Source organism: Zootoca vivipara, chromosome 13 (genome assembly GCF_963506605.1).
Source record: "Zootoca vivipara chromosome 13, rZooViv1.1, whole genome shotgun sequence".
Lineage (NCBI taxonomy): Eukaryota > Metazoa > Chordata > Lepidosauria > Squamata > Lacertidae > Zootoca > Zootoca vivipara.
In genome coordinates this window covers 53,789,481-53,814,031 of record NC_083288.1, presented here as the reverse complement: position 1 = coordinate 53,814,031, position 24,551 = coordinate 53,789,481, and the positions used below count along the sequence as shown (strand labels likewise).

At 45.3% G+C, this 24,551-nt stretch overlaps 1 protein-coding gene across 1 annotated transcript in view; it reads left to right on the top strand.

The window, feature by feature from the left end:
- LOC132593026 (mucin-2-like) overlaps positions 1–24,551 on the top strand; it is a gene marked incomplete at its 3' end in the record, with an annotated part of 44,775 nt that overhangs the window by 8,677 nt on the left and 11,547 nt on the right. The window contains exon 5 of the mRNA XM_060281403.1: positions 22,744–22,895. Coding sequence (XP_060137386.1) covers positions 22,744–22,895 — 152 coding nt within the window. The remainder of the gene's footprint in view (positions 1–22,743; positions 22,896–24,551) is intronic.

Below are 24,551 nucleotides of genomic sequence, written 5' to 3'. Positions count from 1 at the left end.
TCCGGCCACATTCACAGGTGAGGCGTGTAATAAGCAGAGTTCTGCAGCTCCATTTCAGAGTGAACTGTGTGGCCAGATCTGGGGGTTCTGGTCCACTGGGGGCTCCCTAGCGCAGGTGGTCAATGCCCCCTTTAAGATGTGAAACTGGCTTGTCTGGATCCCACCAAGAAGAGGGAGAGGAGGAGGCTTGATCAGCACCCGATGCAAAAATGAGGGGGGTGGTCTTGAGTGGGCTACACCACTTTGCACATCACCTGTTAGCCCAGGGTGGAGGGAGACCTTTTGGTCTTCAGCTGGGACGCTCTGACTCCCACCTCACTCAAGAGTCAGGGAAATAAAAACGTACAAAATAATCACAGCACCACCAATGGTTTGTGGGTGTCTTTGGTGCCCCCAAGTTGCTCCTCCAGGTTTGTCTGAGCATCTTTGCAAAGGCCTTTGGGGCAGGGAGGCGAATGTGGCTTTGTCTTGCTTTGAGAGCTCAGGGGAAATAAGGAATAGGCAAAGGCTGCTTGCCCCCCCCTTTCGGAGCCAGGGAGGGGGCCCTTTTCCTGACTGGGCAGCATTGGGTGAAGCTCAGGAGCAGCTGAATGTGGCGATTTAATGCGGAGTTTCTCTGGGAGTCTTAAGGCAGCCGGAGGGATTCAGCCCATGCGCAAAGGTCGGAAGTGGCAACGAGGAATTTCTAGGCTGGGAAAACACCTGTTCAGGCTTGTTTAAGAAGAGAAGCCTTTGTTGCTTCCTTACTTACAGAATCGTAGAATTGCAGACTCGGATGGGAGCCAGAGGGTCATCTAGCCCAACCCTCTTGTTGATTGGACACAACCCCAAGGCTGTGTAATAAGGCCGTGTACTCTCAGTGCATTTAAGGTGTATTCTTTCTCTCTTCAAATAATCCCAGGCCCTGTGCTTTCCCCCATGGCAATTCCCACAGCAGCCCCTAACAAACTACCAGCACCCAGAACTCTTTGGCGGGGGAGAGAAATGTGCTTTAAGAAAAGCAGAGTGTTCACACACTGTTCCCGAGACCATGCACAGAGTGCCTTCTGCCCTGCACCAACACAAGTCGCCAGGAAGAGTCTCCCACTGAGATTGGGGGGCAGGGAGGCTGCTGAGCCCCAGCACCCATCTGGAGGTGAAGTAGGGGTTGTGTGCCTCAGTTTCCCTAGGTGGCCAAAGGGGGATTATGCTCACCTTTGTTTCTTGTCTTGAGAAGGAAGCAAAGCTCTTCCTCTTTGCCTTGGCTGTGTGTGAAGCAGAGAGGGAGTAGCACTCCTCCCAGATGCAATTCTCAGTGTTTACCTCACATACTTTGGTACTGAGGCACAGCCTGCAAGTTAAACCTCAGCTCAAAGGTAGCCCCTCTCTGGCTAGCGCGGGCCAATTCTGCTCGACAAAGCACAGCATTGTGCGATAGGTTTCGTCAGAAAGAGGAAGCGGGAAGTTTTTAAATCTGAATTTCGGTGGGAAAGATTTGTGACGTGGGAGGAGAGGGCCTCGTTGAGAGCCGAGAAGAAGTGAAGCAGGGCAGAGACAAAGAGACCCAGGCCAAAGCAGGATTAGTTGGGAATGAGGAGTGGCTGCCGCAAGGCGGAAGATGGCAAACACTGGAGGGTTGAAGTTTTACTGTTACCGGTAGGTTTGCAATCGTCTGCTGTTAGGTTTGCAACAGCCCACAGCGGGCTTGTTTTAGAATTTGTACACCACTAGGGATAGTTTAAAAAACCTCAAAGTGGTTTACACAAAAGATAAAGCAATCAAATCGACAATTCCAAAAGTTGAAATGGCAAGAGACTAAACACAGATTAAGATTCACACCAGATTTCCAAACCTCTGGACAGGCTTGTCTAAACAGTAATGTTTTTAGCAGGTGCCAAAAAGAGTGCAGGGAAGGTGTCTGCCTGGTGCCATGAGGTTCGCATGGAGAAGCCGTTTTCAAGGGAGCCCAGCGACGGAAACACACAGCTGCACTTGAGGCAGCACCCAGGACTGAAATTTTGTGCCTCTAACAATTTTGCGCTCCTGTCGCCCCCACAACGCTATGCCACTGTTCTGTTGTGTAAACCATCCCATTACTACTTCCATCAAAACTTATTTCCAATGTTGAATTTATCTTAATGCTGTCGTTTGCCAGTGACACAACCCCCCTCTATATTCAATAAACATTTTCCAGTCTTCTTTAAACAAATGTTCTTGTTCTCTTATTCTATATAAAATCAATAAATTCCTTCAGTAGCACCTTAAAGACCAACTAAGTTTTTATTTTGGTATGAGCTTTCGTGTGCATGCACACTTCTTCAGATACAGTGAAATAGGAGAAGTGTGCATGCACACGAAAGCTCATACCAAAATAAAAACTTAGTTGGTCTTTAAGGTGCTACTGAAGGAATTTTTTTATTTTACTTCGACCCAGACCAACACGGCTACCTACCTGTAACCATCTTATTCTATATGTTAGGTCTGCAAGCTGCGCATATTCCATCAGCTTAAGTTGCCATTCTTCTTTGGTTGGGACCTCACTCGTTTTCCATTTTTGGACGAACAAAACACGGGCCGCCGTAGTGGCATACATAAATAATCTTTTTTGACACCTTTCCAATTGAACTATCCCCCCCATCTGGTTTTTTAAGAAAAGTACTTTTAAACATTTTTCCCCAATTCATTTTAAATTATTTCCCAATACTCTTTTACCCTTTTACAGGTCCACCACATATGCAAGAACGTGCCCTCCACCTCTTTGCTTCTCCAGCACTTATCTGATTCAGTCTTTTTCAAGTAGTTCTCCTTCAAGGAATAACAAGCTGTAAACTTTAGATCTCTCCTCCAGAGTTTTCCCCAGAGGTTAAAATCTATATCACCGTATTTTCCTGTCTATAAGACGCCCCCTTGTATAAGACGCTCCCTATTTTGGGGGATCCAGATTTAAGAAAATGGGGTGTATAAGACACCCCCTAATTTTTTACTTAATTTTTAAGGTGAAAAACCTAGTCTTATACATGGAAAAATACGGTATGACCTATATCTATTGCCTAGTGTGTCATGTAGAGGCTTTGACAAGCTCGTCTTTTGTTTCCAATCTAAGAACAAATTGAGGCTCCAGGTGGGCAAATGCTGCTCCCTGCCCTCCACTGCTCCTTGCCAGCTTCCCATCCCCACAAGAATACAGGTGAGGGCCATCCAGTTCTTCCTGCCAGTCATGCCATGTCAACAGCAGGAGGGAGAGGAGGCAAACACATAGTCACACACACTCCCCCCCCCCCCCCCCGTGCGTGCCAGTTGCTACTGGCTCAGAGGGAAAGGGCCAGACCTGGAGGTCACAGGATGACTCAGCTGCACCGATTGGAAGCCACCTCACTCACTTCAGTGCCACTCCCTGCCATCAAATTCCTTGAGAACCCAGGAGTCCTGGCTGGCACCCTGTCCTGTGAGGCCTGAGGCCCATTGCCAAGCCTGCCCTGCCCTGCCCTCCACCTCTTCCTCTTCCTCTTCTCTAATTGCCCCCCTCCCAGCTAAATCACTCCATTGTGGCTCACAGGGACCTGAGAGTCCTGTCCCCTTTCCAAATAATAATAATAATAATAATAATAATAATAATAATAATTTATTATTTATACCCCGCCCATCTGGCCGGGTTCCCCCAGCCACTCTGGGCGGCTTCCAACAAAACAGAAATTCTAAAATACAGAAATCCATCAAACATTAAATACAGAAACCTTTCCAATTCCACCCCTCCCTTACTTTAATGGAGAAAGAGCCTCCTTTGCACACTAAGCCACAACCTGGATCACTTTTAAGGGCAGGCCCCTTCCCGACTCTGGCTGCTGTTCACCCCAAATGTCCTGCCCTGGGGGCTGGACCGGCCTGCTGTGTGTCCCCTCCCCTCTTCCTGGAAGACTCAGGGTGCCCCCTCCCCATCTTTGTGGCCTCCCCACCTTCTCCAGGCCAATACATACACTCCAAAATCCCACTGATCAAAATTGGGATGCTTGTATTTTGGTCCTGATCTCTCTTGGTAACCAGCTGGTTTGCATGAAAGCACGACATCAAAAAACCAGCATCCTTTGGTCAGCCCTCTGGCGTGAGTCAGCTTTCTTGGGCCAGAGCACCAAACCAAAAAATGGGACATTCTAGGATCCAATCAAAAGCTGGGATGGCTTCTGTAATTCTGGGCTGTCCCACTGAGGGGCACGCTGTGACTGCGTGGTCAGCTGGATCTTCCTCTGGGGGGAAAGTGGCCTCAGAGGAAGAGTGTGACCAGGGGAGGAGGAGGAGGCGCCTGTGCATTTCTGTTCCCCCTTCCACCTCGAGATCCCCCTTGCCAAACCCTGTGCAACCATAGAATCATAGAATCCTAGAGTTGGAAGAGACCACAAGGGCCATCCAGTCCAACCCCCTGCCAAGCAGGAAACACCATCAAAGCATTCTTGGCATATGCCTGTCAAGCCTCTGCTTAAAGACCTCCAAAGAAGGAGACTCCACCACACTCCTTGGCAGCAAGTTCCACTGCCAAACAGCTCTTACTGTCAGGAAGCTCTTCCTAATGTTTAGGTGGAATCTTCTTTCTTGTAGTTTGAATCCATTGCTCCGTGTCCACTTCTCTGGAGCAGCAGAAAACAACCTTTCTCCCTCCTCTATATGACATCCTTTGATATATTTGAACATGGCTATCATATCACCCCTTAACCTTCTCTTCTCCAGGCTAAACATACCCAGCTCCCTAAGCCGTTCCTCATAAGGCATCGTTTCCAGGCCTTTGTACACAGTATTCCAACCGATCATGGCCCATCAATGTAATCTTAGATGAACAATTTGGAGTTGAAGAAAACCTGCTTAGAGTCTTATGTAGGGATTGGGGAGGGAACTGCACAATAGTGCTGTGTTCACATACCCAGCAGCCCTCAGAGTCCTCCTGCCATCCCCAAAAGGGGATCTTGGACTTCCTGTGAAGGATCTGCGCAGAAGACCGGTGCTTTCTCTCCTCTGTTATTAACCCCACCACCAACACGCCTGGTCTTTTATCAAGTTTTGTCTGAATTTGCCCTGTGGCTAATTCCCCCTGCAGGCAACCTTCTGCCATGTGCTGGGTCCTTGCACTTGGCACCCCTTGGGCTTTTGTTGACCTAAACAAGGAAAGCTATTTATAGCCCTTGTTTTGTGGCTGCTCCTCTTGGATAAACAGCTTCTTGGGGAGGTTGGTGCTCAGAGCCCTTTCACCTGGGCTGGTAACACACCCCATTTTAGGCAAGCAGCCAAAATGGGCACTGTCTGACAACAATCTGAATTTATCAGAAAGCGATACAGCGGAGACAAACACGACGCGCTTGCTCCCGCCGGGAACCAGGACCTGGGGTCATGCCCCAGAGCTCCAAACCCCACGGAGCCAGTGCACACGAGTTTTGCTTTCGCTCCAGTGCAAACAGGGCGCTAGAGATATATTTGCAATAACACCTGGACTCAAACAGAGATTGCTTTCTTTTCCTGGGGCTCCAGAAACATCATCAGATGGGATTATGGGAGCATAAGAGCCTCCTGGATCAGAAGCTCTGATGCCTCCAGCCGTGGAAGGCAGAGCCGAGCCATCATGGCTAGAAGCAACCAGATCTGTACACAGTATTCCAAATGCAGTCACATCACAGGTGTGTAGAGCGGCTTTATTATATGAGCAGTTTTATTTTCAGTTCCTTTCCCAGTGATCCCTAGAGTGGAAATTGTCCTTTTCATGCTGGGTTGACGTCTTCATCAAGCGATCTGTTATGACTCCTGGTCTATCACCTCCAGTTCAGACGCCATGACCGTATATGTGAAAGGAAGATTTCTTGCATCACTAGGCATCACTTTATACTTAGAATCATAGAGTTGGAAGGGACCCTGAGGATCATCTAGTCCAACCCCCTGCAATGCATTTCTTTGCATTCAATTGCATTTGCCATTTTGCCGCCCGCTCACCCAGTTTCGAAAGGTCCTTAGGAGGCTCTTTGCAATCTATTTTTGTTTTAACGGTCCTGAACAATTTAGTATCATCAGCAAACTTGGCCACCTCACAGCTCCCAATACGGAACCCTGGGGGACTCGACCTTCTACATCTCTCCATTTGGAGAGCTGTCTGTTTATTCCTGCTCTCCGCTTCCTGCTACTTAACCAATTCCTGATCCACAAGAGGTCCCCTAAACAGTCTCAAAGGCCCAGTAGACCTGAAGGAGCGTCTCCACCCCCATCATTCAGCCCGGACACTGAGGTCCAGCTCCGAGGGCCTTCTGGTAGTTCCCTCCCTGTGAGAAGTGAGGTTACAGGGAAGCAGGCAGAGGGCCTTCTCGGTAGTGGCGCCTGCCCTGTGGAATGCCCTCCTATCAGATGTCAAAGACATAAACAACTACCTGACTTTTAGAAGACATCTGAAGACAGCTCTGTTTAGGGAAGTTTTATTAAATTTTCCACTTTATTTAAATTTTCCACTTCAACCATCCAATCATATCACATTAAATAATCCATATTATACAAATTGTTGCCGTTTAGTCGTTTAGTCGTGTCCGACTCTTCGTGACCCCATGGACCATAGCACGCCAGGCACTCCTGTCTTGCACTGCCTCCCGCAGTTTGGTCAAACTCATGTTCGTAGCTTCGAGAACACTGTCCAACCATCTCGTCCTCTGTCGTCCCCTTCTCTTAGTGCCCTCCATCTTTCCCAACATCAAGGTCTTTCCCAAGGATTCTTCTCTTCTCATGAGGTCGCCAAAGTATTGGAGCCTCAGCTTCACGATCTGTCCTTCCAGTGAGCACTCAGGGCTGATTTCCTTAAGAATGGATAGGTTTGATCTTCTTGCAGTCCATGGGACTCTCAAGAGTCTCCTCCAGCACCATAATTCAAAAGCATCAATTCTTCGGCGATCAGCCTTCTTTATGGTCCAGCTCTCACTTCCATACATCACTACTGGGAAAACCATTATACAAATACATATCAATTAATCGAAATATTCTGCCAATTTTTTTTTTTTTTACTTCCCATGCTTCAGATTCGGAGGGTTCTGATCATCTCATAAATTCCTGCATTTCTAATCAATATAGTCCAAATAATTACCAATAATTCTGTTGTTATCCTTCAATCTTCTCACAACCTCTGAGTTTTTCCCACAAGCGAGTTTAACCAAGCAATATCTGTCTCTGTGTGGATTTTATGCCTATGATTCCCTTCCATAGGTTTGCAATATCTCCTCATGTGCTGGAATTTTGGCCAAATCAATCCAAGAGTCTTATCACTGCTGGCAGCCGCCATCTTCAGATAGTTCCAATAAATCAAGTCCAAGTGTCTGCTCTTTAATTTCTCAAAACCGGTACAAATTATAGTCTTTCCAGGAGAGGTTGACAGGTCAAAGCTGAAAGCACACATCTAATAACATATTTATAGCTCCCTCGCCCTATGACTCTTCTATAACCCGGTCTTAACTTCAACATGGTGGATTCCCCAATTAAGACTGTGTCACATCCCACAAATCTTCTTGCAAACAGTCCACAAAGAATTTCAACAAGTTCCAGCTGCTGATGAGATCTGCTTCCGTCCATAATTTAGGGAACCTTTGATCATCTTCCAAGCAAATCAGAAAATAAAAGCCTTAATTGTATATAGTTTCATTTCCACACAGTTTATATTTTAAAAGCCATATTATGTCAACAGATTCCCAACTTTCCATTCTCGAACTTTCCATTCTCGTTTGTTATGGATGTTAGAAATGGTTCTTCTAGGGGTTTTTTGTTAAGTAAAATACTAAGGAATAATAATATTTTTTAAAAAAGAGTCTCGCCCCCCCCCTTTCCGTTCCGTCCGATATACCACTCTGTCTCTGATGCAATGTTTCTTCAATTCTTCTTTATCTCCTCAGTGGCTGGGTTTTTTGGCAGAATAATTCCTCCCTCCTCGTCTGAAGCATGTCCATAATTTAAATCCAATTTTTCATCTTAAATCATGGAACTTGACGGTGCTCGCGGGGACAGCGTCCGGGAGATCTGGGCTACCTCAGGGGCTTTCCATCCAGTGCCCCCCAGCCCCCCTTCCTCCTGAATTTGGGACCGAGTTGAATGGGCATATGCAAATGAGAACGCATCTCCCCCTCTCCGGGAGATGTATTTTTCATCTCCTTTTGGAAGCTGCCCAGAGCGCCTGGGGAAACCCAGCCAGATGGGCAGTGTATAATAAATTATTATTATTACTGTTATTATCTTACTCCATGTTAGCTAGGTTTACTCAACAGTCTTTGACGTGGTACCTTATCAAAAGCTTTTTTGGAAGCCCAGATGTATGATGTCAACTTGATCAGCTCTATCAAGATGCTTGTTGACACCCTCATAGAACCCTAATAGGTTCATGAGCCAGGACTTGTCCTTGCAGAAGCCTTAAGCTCAGACACAGAGCTTTAAAGCATGGACAGTACCTAGAAAACCTGGAGTAAAGGGAAGTGTGAACAAATCCTTCTTTTGTGCCGCATTTCTAGGCACAGGTCTGGTATTTCCAGGTCTGTATCTGAGTGGGTTCTTTCCTCTCAGGACACTTTCCCTGGAAAAACCTGCATTTTACCACTGAATTGGAGGAAATGGCAATTGGGATTCCCAAAGATTGCTGTTTGCTCTGATCGGGCAGTAAAATGCAGGTGTTCCCAGGGGAAGCGTGAGAGCAAAAATAATACCATGCCAAGCAGGAAACACCATCAAAGCATTCTTGGCATATGCCTGTCAAGCCTCTGCTTAAAGACCTCCAAAGAAGGAGACTCCACCACACTCCTTGGTAGCAAATTCCACTGCCGAACAGCTCTTACTGTCAGGAAGTTCTTCCTAATGTTTAGGTGGAATCTTCTTTCTTGTAGTTTGAATCCATTGCTCCGTGTCCACTTCTCTGGAGCAGCAGAAGTACTATTACTTCCCTAGAAGTAATCCTGGGGCTGTGCCTAGAAAGCAGGGCACGAAAGGAAGGGTGGATGAGCCCTAAGTCTTGTTCTTCTACATGCCTGGTTATTTTATCTTTAACAATACTTTCCACCAGGATCGCCCCTGGATCCTTTTCAAAAATTGGTGTTACACTGGATACTTTCCTGTCTGCAGGTGTGGAGGCTGAGCTGAGGAACAAGTGACAATTTTTTTGTTGTTTGTTTATAAAAACATTTCTATACTACTGTATCATAAAAAATATACCACTGTGGTTTACAACAATATAAAAACATAAAACCAAACTAAAAAAATCATAAAACGTTAAAAATGTTTGAAAGCAAAAATAAAAACAAACATTCATAGGGCGTTGTGGGGGGGGGGTGTATCCTTAATTGGCTGCTTGGGCCTTGCGGAATATAAAAGTTTTCAGCAGACGCTTAAAAGTTGGCACAGAAGGCCGTCTGGATCAGCCATCCCAATCTGGTGATTTGTCGGTTTTTATGTTGCCTTCCAGGCCTAGAACCTCAGCTCTCAAGCCCTCGATCTGCCCCAGTTCCTCCTGCGAAAGCTAGTTGAGGTACTGAGCTCTGCTCTAAATCTTCCACGGTGAAGACAGATGCCAATGATTCATTCAGCCTCTCTGCCCCATTTCCTTATCCTTCAGTGGGTCCAACCACCTCGCTAGGGTGTTTCCTGCTACTCATAAATTTAAAGAAGACAGAGGGAGAGAGACGTGAGCCCGTGGAACCAGGATTCAGCCACTCACCCACAGGTTTCCGCAGCCATTCTGGGTGGCTTCCAACAAAAGAGTAAAAATACATTAAAACATCAATCATTAAAAACTTCCCTAAACAGGGCTGCCTTCAGAAGTCTCTCTGTCTCTCTTTCAGCCTCTCTCTCGCCCAGAGACACATACCCTTCAAGGGCCAAGCGGCAGATTCTGGGGCTCAGATTGTTCCCCTCAAGCTTCCCTAGGGAAACTTTCCTAGGCGCCTTGCAGGATGACAAACCGCAGTAACAATCATAGAATCATAGAGTTGGAAGAGACCACAAGGGCCATCCAGTCCAACCCCCTGCCAAGCAGGAAACACCATCAAAGCATTCCTGACATATGCCTGTCAAGCCTCTGCTTAAAGACCTCCAAAGAAGGAGACTCCACCACACTCCTTGGCAGCAAATTCCACTGCCAAACAGCTCTTACTGTCAGGAAGTTCTTCCTAATGTTTAGGTGGAATCTTCTTTCTTGTAGTTTCAATCCATTGCTCCGTGTCCGCTTTTCTGGAGCAGCAGAAAACAACCTTTCACCCTCCTCTACCGGTATATGACATCCTTTTATATATTTGAACATGGCTATCATATCACCCCTTAACCTTCTCTTCTCCAGGCTAAACATACCCAGCTCCCTAAGCCATTCCTCATAAGGCATCGTTTCCAGGCCTTTGACCATTTTGGTTGCCCTCCTCTGGACACGTTCCAGCTTGTCAGTATCCTTCTTGAACTGTGGTACCCAGAACTGGACACAGTACTCCAGGTGAGGTCTGACCACAGCAGAATACAGTGGTACTATTACTTCCCTTGATCTAGACGCTATACTCCTATTGATGCAGCCCAGAATTGCATTGGCTTTTTTAGCTGCTGCATCGCACTGTTGACTCATGTCAAGTTTGTGGTCTACCAGGACTCCTAGATCCTTTTCACATGTACTGCTCTCAAGCCAGGTGTCTCCCATCCTGTATTTGTGCCTTTCATATTTTTTTTTTTGCCCAAGTGTAGTACTTTACATTTCTCCTTGTTAAAATTCATCTTGTTTGCTTTGGCCCAGTTGTCTAATCTATTTAGGTCATTTTGAAGTGTGATCCTGTCCTCTGGGGTATTAGCCACCCCTCCCAATTTCGGTGTCATCTGCAAACTTGCTCAGGATGCCCTCAAGCCCATCATCCAAGTCACTGATAAAGATAAAAAAATTCCTTCAGTAGCACCTTAAAGACCAACTAAGTTTATATTTTGGTATGAGCTTTCGTGTGCATGCACACTTCTTCAGATACAGATGTTATATAAGATAAAGATGTTGAATAAGACTGGGCCCAAGACAGAACCCTGTGGCACCCCACTAGTCACTACTCTCCAGGAGGAGGAGGAGCCATTGACGAGCACCCTTTGGATTCGGTCAGTCAGCCAGTTACAAATCCACTGAATGGTAGCATTGTCTAGCCCGCATTTTATCAGCTTCTTTACAAGAACATCATGGGGCACCTTGTCAAAGGCCTTGCTGAAATCAGGATAGGCTATATCCACAGCATTCCCTTCATCTACCAGGCTTGTAATTCTGTCAAAAAAAGAGATCAGATTAGTCTGGCATGACTTATTTTTCAGAAACCCATGTTGACTTTTATTGATCACAGCGTTTCTTTCTAGGTGCTCACAGACTGTTTGCTTAATGATCTGCTCTAGAATCTTTCCTGGTATTGATGTCAGGCTGACTGGGCGGTAATTGTTTGGGTCCTCTCTTTCCCCCCTTTTGAAAATAGGGACAACATTTGCCCTCCTCCAATGGATCTGCACTCAGCAGCAAAGTCTCTCACTGGAACCTGCTCAGGCTCACAAGTCCAGTTGTGTGCAGATACTGAAGCTTATCACTTGCACGGTGATTGTGGAAGGTGAACACGGAGGCCACAGTGAAGAAAGGCCTCCAGGAGGTCTTGCAGACCAAAGGAGCATCAGAGCTGCAGCGAGGATCAGAGGGGTCTGAGATGGAAGGCCAGATATTCTCAACCTCCTGAAGCCAGGGTCACCCAAAATTCAGTGCTGGATTTTTGTGGCCTTCGCATCAGCACGGTTGTTCTCTGCCTCTAATCTCCCCACACCCTAAACCTTTTATTTCTTCTCAGACTCCCCATGCCTTCTTTCCTTTTCCTCATTCTCTCTTTCTGTCTGGATGCCTCTCCCTGAATGTGACTTGTCCCTGCCCTTATCAGAAGCATCTTTAAATATGGTTTGGCTAGACACCCCTTCTTCCTCTTCCTCCTCCTCCCTCTAAAAGCTCTCTCTCTGGAGCCTTGAGCTTCAATCCAGCTTTGGTGCTGGTCGGAGGAAGGTGCACTCCTTGACCTCTGCCTGGGAAACCCCCTGGCACCTGCTGCCCCCCTCACCTTTGCCAGTGGCCACTGGGGCCTCAACCCATGAGACCCAATGACTGGAGGATGGGGGTGAGCCTCTTTGCTCTCTGCCTCTGGACGGGGCTCATTATGGCCTCCACAACGGGTAAGTATTTGGGAACACAGGAGCCTTCTGGACGCGGTGGGTGGGGAACTCTGCTGCTTGGGCAACCAGCTGTGTGGTGGGGGCGTTTGGGGAAGGGGTGGAGCCACAGGAGAGTCGCCAGCCCCCTTGCCAGGGCTCAACGCATGCCAAGGCTCCTTGCAGCCCAAGCCCAGAAGCTGTCGCTCATCCACAAAATACCTAAATTATTTTTATTAAAGAGACTTTCCTGGAGCATGTGCAGAGTCCCATTCCCTCCTCACAGAGAAACTTAACCTCAGTCAGACAAGGAACATCAGGGGAGCCAAATTGCTCTTGGATCAGACCAGAGTTCTCTCTAGTCCATTCCCCACAGTGGCTGACTGGATGCCCCAGTGAGAAGCCCACAAGCCAGGGCAGCAGCCCTCTCCTGATGACTTTCTCCCCACTGGTGATGAGTCTCCTGTGGCAGACCCCCCCTCTGATCCTCATACATGGCCAACGCGATTAGTATCCTCCCCGTGGGAGTGAGTTCCACAAGCACTGCATGAAGCTCAGTTGGCTGGAGTGTGGTGCTGATAACGCTAAGGTTGCAGGTTCGATCCCCCGTTGCATATTCCTGCGGACTAGACAATTCTCAGGTTTCCTTCCAACTCTATGATTCTAATTCTGATTGTTTCTCTGTCTTGAGTGTCTCACTCTTATTTGACAGCCCTGTTTGGGTTCTGGGCAGCTTGCAGTCAGAATGGAAGGCTGAACTCTTTAGGAGAGTCTTTTCCCACCTACAAAACTGTGCCATGTTCCTTGTCAATGTGTGTCTAGCAGCTGGATCAGCCCGAAAGCCATTCACTGCTGTGATCACTTCCTGTACCATCTGCATGTTGCCATGACAAAATGCTTCTGGTGCTGCTGCGCTCCTCTGGCTGGGCTGCCCCTCTCTCAGGCACATCTCATAATTCCCACATCTCATGATTTCCTCTGTTCTCTTTCCCCCGCGCTTTCTATCCTCCTCCTATTGCCGAGGTTGGGGAATGAATCTGCAGCTTTTGAAATGGATTCTGCTTCTCATGTTTTGTTGTTTTGTGGAGTGGATATGCCAATTTCCATGTTGTTTTTGCTGCTTGCTCTGGATTTCGATCAACTCAGATTGGTTCGCTGTCTCCTTGGCTTTGTGAAGGGCTGAGTGAGCTTGTTGTTAGCTGCGTTGGGCCAGGGAGCCCTTTGTTTAGAATCCCAGTCTCCTTTATACTGAATCAGGCCATGGGTCCCTTGGCCTCTGCATCCGCGTCTACACCAGGGGTCGGCAAGGTTTACTGTCCATGGGCCAGATCACTGCCATGGAGATCGTCCGTGGGCTGGACTGGCGCAGCGTGACGGTGGAAATTGCATCTGCACATGTCTGCAGTGCCGAACATTGCTTCTGCGCATGCCCAAAATCTGCGCGTATGCAGACACAATTTCTGGCGCCACTCGGAGTCGGCAAGTCCCCACACCGGTTTACCGCAGCGTGCGGGGGGCTGGCCGAGTAGGTGGCTCGGTTAGGGGGCTGTTCATGGGCAGGTAAAACGGTCTTCGTGGGCCACATCCGGCCCATGGGCTGCATGTTGCCGACTCCTGCTCTACACTGACCAGTAGTGGCTCTCCAGACTTCCCAATACAGGGCTGTATTGCGAATTTATACAATTAAGCCTTTTTTTCATAATTTCCCCATGAATGTTTGTATTTTAACCTTGTATTTGTGAATTAGTACATGTATAGCCAAGGGACACAGGTGGTCTAAACCACAAAGCCTAGGGCTTGCCGATCAGAAGGTCGGCAGTTCAAATCCCCGTGATGGTTGTGAGCTCCCGTTGCTCGGTCCCTGCTCCTGCCAACCTAGCAGTTCGAAAGCACGTCAGAGTGCAAGTAGATAAATAGGTACTGCTCTGGTGGGAAGGTAAATGGCGTTTCCGTGCGCTGCTCTGGTTCGCCAGAAGCGGCTTAATCATGCTGGCCACATGACCCGGAAGCTGTCTGTGGACAAACGCTGGCTCCCTCAGCCAGTAAACCCCAGAGTTGTCTGCGACTGGACTTAACAGTCAGGGGTCCCTTTACCATTACATATATAGCCAGAGACTTGTGTGCAAAAAATATTTATGTTCTACTATTTCTGGGGTGGTCTTGGATTCTGCATAAAAGGGGACTCCAACCCCTTTAAAACATCTTCAGAGAGACTGAGGTCCTTCCGGTGAGCTGCGGACACGGAAGGGAGCGCGAAGTGACCGCGCTGTGGTCGCTTCGGTTGAGACGGGGGAGTTTACCGGGTTCTGCAGGGCTTAACAGACCCGAGATTCAAGGGGAGTTACCTTGAAAAATAGGCTACCCAGCGGCGTCCTTAAGCCATTCTCCCCTCTTTCGGGGCCCCAATTAGTGGCCTCAGGGGGGGATTGAGTGGTGGACGCGAGGGGGAAGCACCGCCAACCGCATCTCACGCAGCCTCAGGCTCCCGTGGTAAGCAGCCTGCCTCCAGGATATTTATCTGCAGCCCCGGTAGGCATTTCAATGATTTGAATGGAAAAATTTCTGTGTGGAGTTTGCCGGGCTTCAGAGGGGTTAATCTGAATTTGGAATGGACTTCTCTCTCTACTTGGAGTTAAAGATGGCGCTTGACTAAAGGTCGCAAGAAAACGCCGACCAAAATTAGTAACCGGCGGATAAATTACTCACCGGCCGCGGAGGAGTGTGTTACCAGCGGAGTCTCAACGAAAGAGTGACTGAGGAGCCTCCTCCCCCCCACCAGAGAAAGGCGGGGGAAAGTGAGGGTAAAACTATTTTGAGAATCATACAACTAGATTCGTCTCTGAGACCTCCGCGGTGTAGAGTGACAAAAAACATAAACAAAACGAACAATATTCTTCCCGGCGTGCAGAAGCCAGCGGAATAAAGAGGTATGCTGAAGGGGGTGACTCTCCTGGACTAAAATATTTTAAGTTACTTTAAGCATCCGAAGTTTCCCCTCTGGGGGCATTTTAAGTTAATTTACTTAAAGACAATCTCGACAAATAACGCGAACCCCCGCAGAAGTGATTCCCGCCCCAGCCACTCCCATGCTTCAGAACGGAGGGAAGAAACGCTTAGAGGCGCGGACTTAGAAAGAAAAACGGAGTTATTTTTAAGACCCTGAAGTTAGTTTGGCGTTACTTACTGACCTTTTGTGAGTCACCCGGGTCTGCATAGACTGTTCTACCATCAAACCTGGTGGACCAACAGACCTACCCGAATATATATGGATATATTTGGGACCCCCACCTCACTTTGACCTATTGTTTTGGAACTGACGGAGGGCCATTTGAATTCTAAGAGATTGGGCCACGAAGGAGGACAACAGTGAACATCTAAGAGGAGGGACTGTGAGTTTTTTCCTCTCTGTACGGAACTATCTCCTGTTGAGAGAAAGACATTTAACATACCTGGTTCACCTAACCGGTGATAAGTGGGGAAATAGACTTGGGGGGGAGGGGGAACTGGACCACCGCCTCCTAAGAGACTTTGTTGGCCAAGTAACAATTACCCTTTAGAACTCTCAACAGCGTAAGGAAAAGGCAAGGGTTGTTCCTGCAAAGGAGGGGGGGGAGGGAAATTGGGGAGGGAAAGAGCAGGAAATATAAAAAGGGACGATTAAGTGAAAATAAGAAAATGGGGAAAAAAAGAGGTGCAAAATCGATAGCAACCCCATCAGACAGACGCCCCTCTAGACAAGAGGACGGTAAAGACTGGGAAGGACTCCTAAGTGAGATAAAAAAAGAAATCAAACAAAGTGAGCAAAACATTGAAAAAAAATTAGTAGATATACAGAATTCAATTGACCAAAAATTTGAAAAGGTGGTGGGGGAGCTAACCCAAGAAATCAGAGAGGTGGCAGGGAAAACCAAGGGTTTGGAAGAGGGTGCTAAAAAGGTGCAAAAAGACGTGAAAGAGGTCAAAAAGGAAACCGAAAGCTTAAGGGAAGAGATAAACAAATTAAAAAAAGAGAAAGAAGAAATGTTGGATAATATGGCCCTTATGGAATATAGACAAAGACAACAGAATTTGAAGTTCAGGGGCCTGCCGGAAGAACGGGATGAGAACATAAAGGAGAAACTCTCGGTGGAGTTAGCAAAGTGGATGGGCATAGACAAAGGAGAAATTGAGGCCGCAATTATGAATGCGTTTAGGATTAGGATGAAACCGGTAAAACCAAGGACAAAAAAGGTCCCTGGGGACTGTTTAGTTATTTTCAATTCGATGTACATAAGAAATGAAATTCTAAAACTAAGCTTTTCAAACAAATTTGTAATTGACGGGAGGGAGATAATCATATTTAAAGAAGTGCCCACAAGAGTACTACGCAAAAGAGAGAAATTCCGGGAGTTTATCAAGGTGTTGAGAAAAAACGATATCGGTTTCAGATGGGAAATTCCGAATGGAATTACTTTTCATTTCAAGGGTATGAGATTTACGTTTAAAAACCAAGGTGACATCGACAAATTTGGGAGAAGGTATGGACAGATCTTAGGAATGGAAAAGAGTGAAGAAGAGGGAGCGGTGGGAGGGGAAGAGAAAGAGGAGGAACTACCAGAAGAGGGGGAAGAGAAAAGCATGGGTGAAGGAGAAGGAGAAAACTCAGATACTGATATAGATAAGGAGGAACGTACATAAAAAAAGTGAATATAGTGTATTCCTACGAAAAACAAATAAAATATATTTAATAGAAATAAAAAACTATGGCATTGAAAATAAAATCTTGGAACGTGAATGGATTAAATAGCAAAAGCAAAAGAAACAAATTTGAATATGTACTAACAAAAGAAAAATTAGACCTGATTTGCTTACAGGAGACCCACATTGTAAAAAAACACGAAAGGATTTTGATGAATAAAAAATTAGGCTTAGAATTTTCCACCTCAAGTGACGAAAAGAAAAGGGGCGTGGTTTTCTACATAAAAGAGAAGTTTAAACCGGAATTGGCTTTTAAAGATGAAGAGGGCAGGGTAATTGCAGTTAGAGTTATGGTGCAAGGGGAAAAACTGCTGGTAGTAGGAGTGTATGCCCCAAACCAGAGAAAAGCAACATTTTATAAAAAATTAGAGAAAAGACTATTAGAATTTATAGATGAAAAAATGCTCCTTTTGGGAGATCTTAATGGGGTGGTTAACCCAATGTTGGATAGATCGGGGACGAGGAAATCTAATAAAGACTGCAAGTTACCAAAGTCCTTCTTCAACATGGTAGAAAGGTTAGACCTAATTGACAGTTGGAGGTACAAAAATCCCACCTCTAAGCAATACACATTCTTTTCAGAGCCCAATCAGAGCTCTGGAAGGATAGATTATATTTGGGTATCAAGGGAATTGGGACCTAAAATAAGCAAAACTGACATCCCACCAAGGACCCTCTCGGATCATAATCCGACATATTTAGAATTGTCGGAAGAGCAACCCTCACCCTTCCGTTGGAGAATGAACGAAGGGCTATTTTTTGACCAAAAAATTGTGGACAAGGCCCGAGAAACATTTAAGGAATATTTAGATCTAAATTTAAAAGAGGGGTCGGGAATTAATTGGGTCTGGGACGCGGGAAAAGCCTTCATGAGGGGCTTTCTAATAAAACAAAACAGTATTAAAAAAAAGGAGAGGGAAAGGAAGATAGAGCAAACATTGAAAGATCTGTCAGAGAATGAAAAACGGCTGGGGAAAAACCCGTCAGACAAAGGAATAAAACAAAAAGTAAATACGTTAAAAGCGGAGTATTCAACGTTGGTTAGCTTGGAGATAGAGTGGAAGTTAAGACGGATAAAACAAAAGAATTTTGAACATGCAAATAAATGTGGAAAGCTGTTAGCCTGGCAGCTTAAAAAAAGGCAAAAGCAGAACCATATAAGCCAAATCCAAAAAGAGGGCAAGGTGATAAAAACCCCAAAAGATATAAGAATTGCTTTCCAGAACTTCTATAAAGAGCTCTATCAGAAGGGGATGGAAGAGGGAGAAGAAATAGAAAGGTTTTTAGAGAACTGTGGAGTGGGGAAAATAAATTTAGAACAGGTCAACACACTAAACGCACAAATTACAACAGAGGAGGTACAGGAGGGAATCAGAAAGATGAAAATGGGGAAGGCACCAGGCCCAGACGGGCTCTCAGCCAAATACTATAAGGAATTACAAGAACAAATTACACCGGTATTAACGAAATTAATGAACCAAATCCTGGAGGGAGGACAGATCCCAAAGTCATGGGAGGAAGCTTTTATTACCCTAATCCCAAAGGAAAACTCAGACCTGCTGGACGTGAAAAATTATAGACCTATTTCCCTCTTGAACTTAGATTACAAACTATTTGCGGACATTATGGGAACTAGACTCAAAAAAGTTCTATCTGATATAATACATAAGGACCAGGCCGGATTTTTACCAGGACGCCAAATGAGAAGTAACATCAGAAATGTGATTGATATTATTGAATTGCTGGAGTGGAAAATAGATAAAAAAGCAGCACTGATATTTGTCGACGCCGAAAAGGCGTTCGACAATATATCATGGGAATTCATGAAAAGATTAATAGAAAAAAGAGGTATGGGGGAAAGATTTAAAAAATGTATCGAGGCAATTTATACAAGGCAGAGAGCCAAATTAATAATTAATAATAATTTAACGGAAGAGTTAAACATCTCTAAAGGAACAAGGCAGGGGTGTCCTTTATCACCCCTGTTATTTATTTTGGTTCTGGAAGTCCTATTGGACAGGATTAGGAACAACAAAGAGATAAAGGGGATAAGAGTTGGTCGCAGGGAATATAAACAGAAGGCCTTTGCCGACGACTTGGTCCTAACATTGGAAGATCCCGATACGAGTCTAGAGGAATTACTGAAAGAAATGAACAAATTTGGAACTCTAGCAGGATTCAGGCTGAACAAGAAAAAGACCAAAATGATTATTAAAAATATGACAAAAAAGGAAAGGGAAGAGCTTCAGGAGAAATATGGGATTGAAATGGTAAAGAGGGTAAAGTATCTTGGAATTTGGCTGTCAGAAAGGAATATAAATTTATATAATGATAATTATATCAAAACCTGGAACGATATAAGAAAAGACCTAGAAACATGGAAAAAACTATATCTTTCACTGTGGGGGAGGATAGCCACAGTGAAAATGAATATACTTCCTAGACTCTTATTTCTGTTCCAAATGATACCAGTACTAAAAGGTGTTGGTATATTTGAGGAGTGGAGGAAGGAAATCTCGAGATATATATGGCAGAGAAAAACACCACGGATCAGGTTTAAGATACTAACGGACAAAAAGGAAAGAGGGGGCTTCGCGTTGCCAGACCTCAAATTGTATTATGAGGCCTCCTGTATGGTGTGGCTAAAAGAGTGGATCTTGCTAAAAGACCCGGACCTTCTAGATCTTGAAGGATTTAACAATAGATTCACTTGGCATAGCTATCTGTGGCAAGACAAAGTTAAATCGCACAGAGGCTTCCTATCCCATGTGATTAGGAAACCACTGTACGAAGTGTGGACCAGAAATAAAAGTATACTTGAAAGAAAAACCCCAAGGTGGTTGTCACCAACAGAAGTTTTGACTATAAAAAAAACTAATATGGAATTGAATTGGTTAACTTACGAGGATATCCTTGTCGAATCGGAAGAGGGGTGGAAGATTAAAACATATGAGCAATTGAAAGAGAGGGGAATAGGCTGGCTCCAATATTATCAAATTCAGGACATGTTCAAAAAAGAAAATAAAAATCACGGATTCGAGACCAACAAATCTAAATTCCAATTGGAAATCGTGGAAGGTAAAGACAAACTACTAACAAAGATGTACGACCTCCTGCTGGAATGGAACACAAAGGACGAAATCACCAAAGAATGTATGATTAAATGGGCAATAGATTTGGGCCATGATATTAATATCGATCAATGGCAAAATCTATGGAAACACCAGATTAAATTTACGGCCTGTACCCTTCTAAAAGAAAACATCATGAAAATGATGTTTAGATGGCATTTAACGCCTGTTAAATTAGCCAAAATTAACAAATCCAATAACAAAAAATGTTGGAAGTGTAATGTTAAAGAGGGGGACTATTATCATCAATGGTGGCTTTGCGAAAAGGTTAAAGTTTATTGGGAGCAAATATATAATGAATTGAAAAGAGTATTAAGATATACCTTCCCAAAAAGAGCGGAGGAAATGTTACTAGGGATATTGAGCAGGAATATAAAAAAAGAGGACCATAAACTCTTCATGTATGCTACCACCGCCGCGAGAGTTATCTTGGCCCAGAGGTGGAGAACGACTGAAATACCAACTATAGAGGACTGGAGAGAAAAAATGCTAGAATATCTGCAATTGGCGAGGCTGACGGGAAGAATAAGGGATCAAAAGGAGCAAAAGTTCCAAAAGGAATGGGAAAAATTTATAGAGTACTTGAAGGAGCATGGTAAGACATGAAACGCCGGTAGGTTAACATTACAAAATGCAACAGCTGAATAGTAACCTAAGTCAAAAACTTATGTTTAATTTGTAAGATAATTTGTGACGGGTATAATTTTAGGGAGCGCAAAACTGATTAAATGGAAGAATAAGTCTGAAAGAGAGAGAGGAGGAAGTCGACCACAAGAGGAGCAGAAGAAAAACATATATAGAAACAAGAAAGGGAACAGAAACAAATAAGTCACAAGATGAAGTTGATAAATTGTAGCAATTCTCAGTTTAGTTAAAAAACACGATAAGACATATTTTGGAATTTGTATATTTTTTATTTAACTTTTTCTGTATTGAAATGTTACTTTCCGATTTCTGATGATGTATGCAAAGATAAAACAATAAAAATGATTATGAAAAAAAAACATCTTCAGAGAGGCAGTGGTGAATAAAGAGCATGTTTGCACTAAAGATATCTGGAATTCTTATGGAGAAAAACCTTCTGGGGGAAAATTACTCAGCATATGCCACAATCCTAATTACAAAATAATAATAATAATAATAATAATAATAATAATAATAATAATCATCATCATCTGTAAAATCCAAGAATGCACGCATGTTGAAAAGCATTAAAGGAGAAATTAATAGAATTGTTTCAGTGCTGGCACAGGCTGTACTGATATTCTTGCCCCATTTAACGTGCTGGATTTTTACAAATGGAGAGTAAACACATAATATGCACACTTGTCAATGAAGCCAGAAAGCAGTTAGGAAAACCTTGTTTCAGATTGTTCTGATGATACTGATATTGATGCATCTGAAAGAATATCCATCTATACATTCCCCCCCCCCCGCAAGACCAATTGCAGTCATTAACAGTCGTTAACAGTCATCAACAGTTTTACCACTCCTATCAGCCCATCACCCATTCCCATCACCCCCACCCTCTGAATATACATAAGGGTCTGGTGACTTCTGTTTCAGTGTATCTGACGAAGTGTGCATGCACACAAAAGCTCAGACCAAAATAAAAACTTAGTTGGTCTTTAAGGTCCTACTGAAGGAATCCATCTATACATTGTGACCCTTTTCAGAGACACACTCCAAACAGAGAACTCCTTACAAAGAAGGCCAGGTATACAATGCATCGGAAAGCAGCCCTGTTTGGGGAAGTTTTTACTGACTGATGTTTTAATGTATGTTTAATCATTTGTTGGAAGCCGCCCAGCCAGATGAGTGGGATAGAAATAATAAATTATTATACTATAGTAATATTATTATTACTTTCAATTCTCCTCCATGCCACTGTAGTGGTCAGAGTTTTGGGCAAGGAGCTGGGACACAAGGGCTCCATTCCATGCTTAGCAATGAACCTTACCGGGCGACCATTCGATGTCTCTAAGACAAACCTCCCTCACAGGGTTGTTATGAGGAGGAAAGGAGGAGAGAACCACGTATATCACCTTGAGCTCCTTGGAGAAAACAGTGCTTTATGAGTAAAAAAGAAAATTATAATAGAAGTGAGACTCACCTTCCCAACCACTTTCACAGGTGTAGCAGAGACCAAAGCCGCAGACGCAAATCTTAACAGCTTCAGGTCCATTTGAGTCTAGTCACTCCTTGAGGTAGTGTGCTCTCAACTGTTTTAATGCCAGAACATTAAGCACAGGCCAAAGGAAAATGTTGTTCTTGTTTAGTCGTTTAGTCTGACTCGTCGTGACCCCATGGATCAGAGCACGCCTGGCACTCCTGTCTTCCACTGCCTCCCGCAGTTTGGTCAGACTAAAGGCAGCCTGTTGAAATGCTAAAGGGAATGTGTTGAACTGAATCTTAATATGTATGTGACCCAAAGAGGAGCTGCCCGTCTCAGAATCACCTGGTTCTGCAAAGGTTAAAGTTGGCCAGCAAGGGAAAACTGGAAAACTAAAAATTGGTCACGGGGTTTATATATATATATATATTCTTTAAAGAACTTATTAAATGCTTGCTAATTCTTAACACTCTAACTGCAATAAAAGAGCACAAAACTGTATGCTCTGAAAAATAAATACTTATGATGACATTGTGTTTATGAAAAAACACATTGTTTATGGATTCCTTGTTTGTTCTTTCTGTAACTGATTTGAATATTTTTAAATTGCAGTCACATCAACGGAAACAAGCCCAACTAGTAGGACTAGTTCTTCCAAATCTGAGGAATCATCCAGCGCAGGAACATCTTCCCCGTCAACGTTGTCTGCCTCCTCCACTGTGACCACTGGAAGTGAACCCTCAACTCAGAGTACAGCAGGAGATACCACTACCCCGCAGGCAGTGACCTCAGCTTCTTCTACCTCTGAGGAATCATCCACCGCAGGATCTTCTCCTCTGTCAACGTTGCCTCCCTCTTCCACTGTGACCACTGCGACTGAATCCTCAACTCAGAGTACAGCAGCAGACACTACTACTCTGCAGGCAGTGACCTCAGCTTCTTCTACCTCTGAGGAATTATCCACCGCAGGATCTTCTCCTCTGTCAACCTTGCCTCCCTCTTCCACTGTGACCACTGCGACTGAATCCTCAACTCAGAGTACAGCAGGAGATACCACTACTCCGCAGGGAGTGACCTCCGCGTCTTCTACCTCTGAGCAACACTCCACCACAGGGACATCTCCTCTGTCAACCTTGCCTCCCTCTTCCACTGTGACCACTGCAACTAAATCCTCAACTCAGAGTACAGCAGGAGATTCCACTGTGACCACTGCGACTGAATCCTCAACTCAGAGTACAGCAGGAGAAACCACTACTCTGCAGGCAGTGACGTCACCTTCTTCTACCTCTGAGGAATCATCCACCGCAGGATCTTCTCCTCTGTCAACGTTGCCTCCCTCTTCCACTGTGACCACTGCAACTGAATCCTCAACTCAGAGTACAGCAGCAGACACTACTACTCCGCAGGCAGTGACCTCAGCTTCTTCTACCTCTGAGGAATCATCCACTGCAGGATCTTCTCCTCTGTCAAACTTGCCTCCCTCTTCCACTGTGACCACTGCGACTGAATCCTCAACTCAGAGTACAGCAGGAGATACCACTGCCCCGCAGGCAGCGACCTCAGCTTCTTCTACCTCTGAGGAATCATCCACCGCAGAATCTTCTCCTCTGTCAACCTTGCCTCCCTCTTCCACTGTGACCACTGCGACTGAATCCTCAACTCAGAGTACAGCAGGAGAAACCACTACTCCGCAGGGAGTGACCTCAGCTTCTTCTACCTCTGAGGAATCATCCACCGCAGGATCTTCTCCTCTGTCAACGTTGCCTCCCTCTTCCACTGTGACCACTGCGACTGAATCCTCAACTCAGAGTACAGCAGGAGAAACCACTACTCTGCAGGCAGTGACGTCACCTTCTTCTACCTCTGAGGAATCATCCACCGCAGGATCTTCTCCTCTGTCAACCTTGCCTCCCTCTTCCACTGTGACCACTGCGACTGAATCCTCAACTCAGAGTACAGCAGGAGATACCACTACTCCGCAGGCAGTGACCTCAGCTTCTTCTACCTCTGAGGAATCATCCACCGCAGGATCTTCTCCTCTGTCAACGTTGCCTCCCTCTTCCACTGTGACCACTGCGACTGAATCCTCAACTCAGAGTACACCAGGAGATACCACTACCCCGCAGGCAGTGACGTCACCTTCTTCTACCTCTGAGAAATCATCCACCGCAGGATCTTCTCCTCGGTCAACGTTGCCTCCCTCTTCCACTGTGACCACTGCAACTGAATCCTCAACTCAGAGTACAGCAGCAGACACTACTACTCCGCAGGCAGTGACCTCAGCTTCTTCTACCTCTGAGGAATCATCCACCGCAGGATCTTCTCCTCTGTCAACGTTGCCTCCCTCTTCCACTGTGACCACTGCGACTGAATCCTCAACTCAGAGTACAGCAGGAGATACCACTACTCCGCAGGGAGTG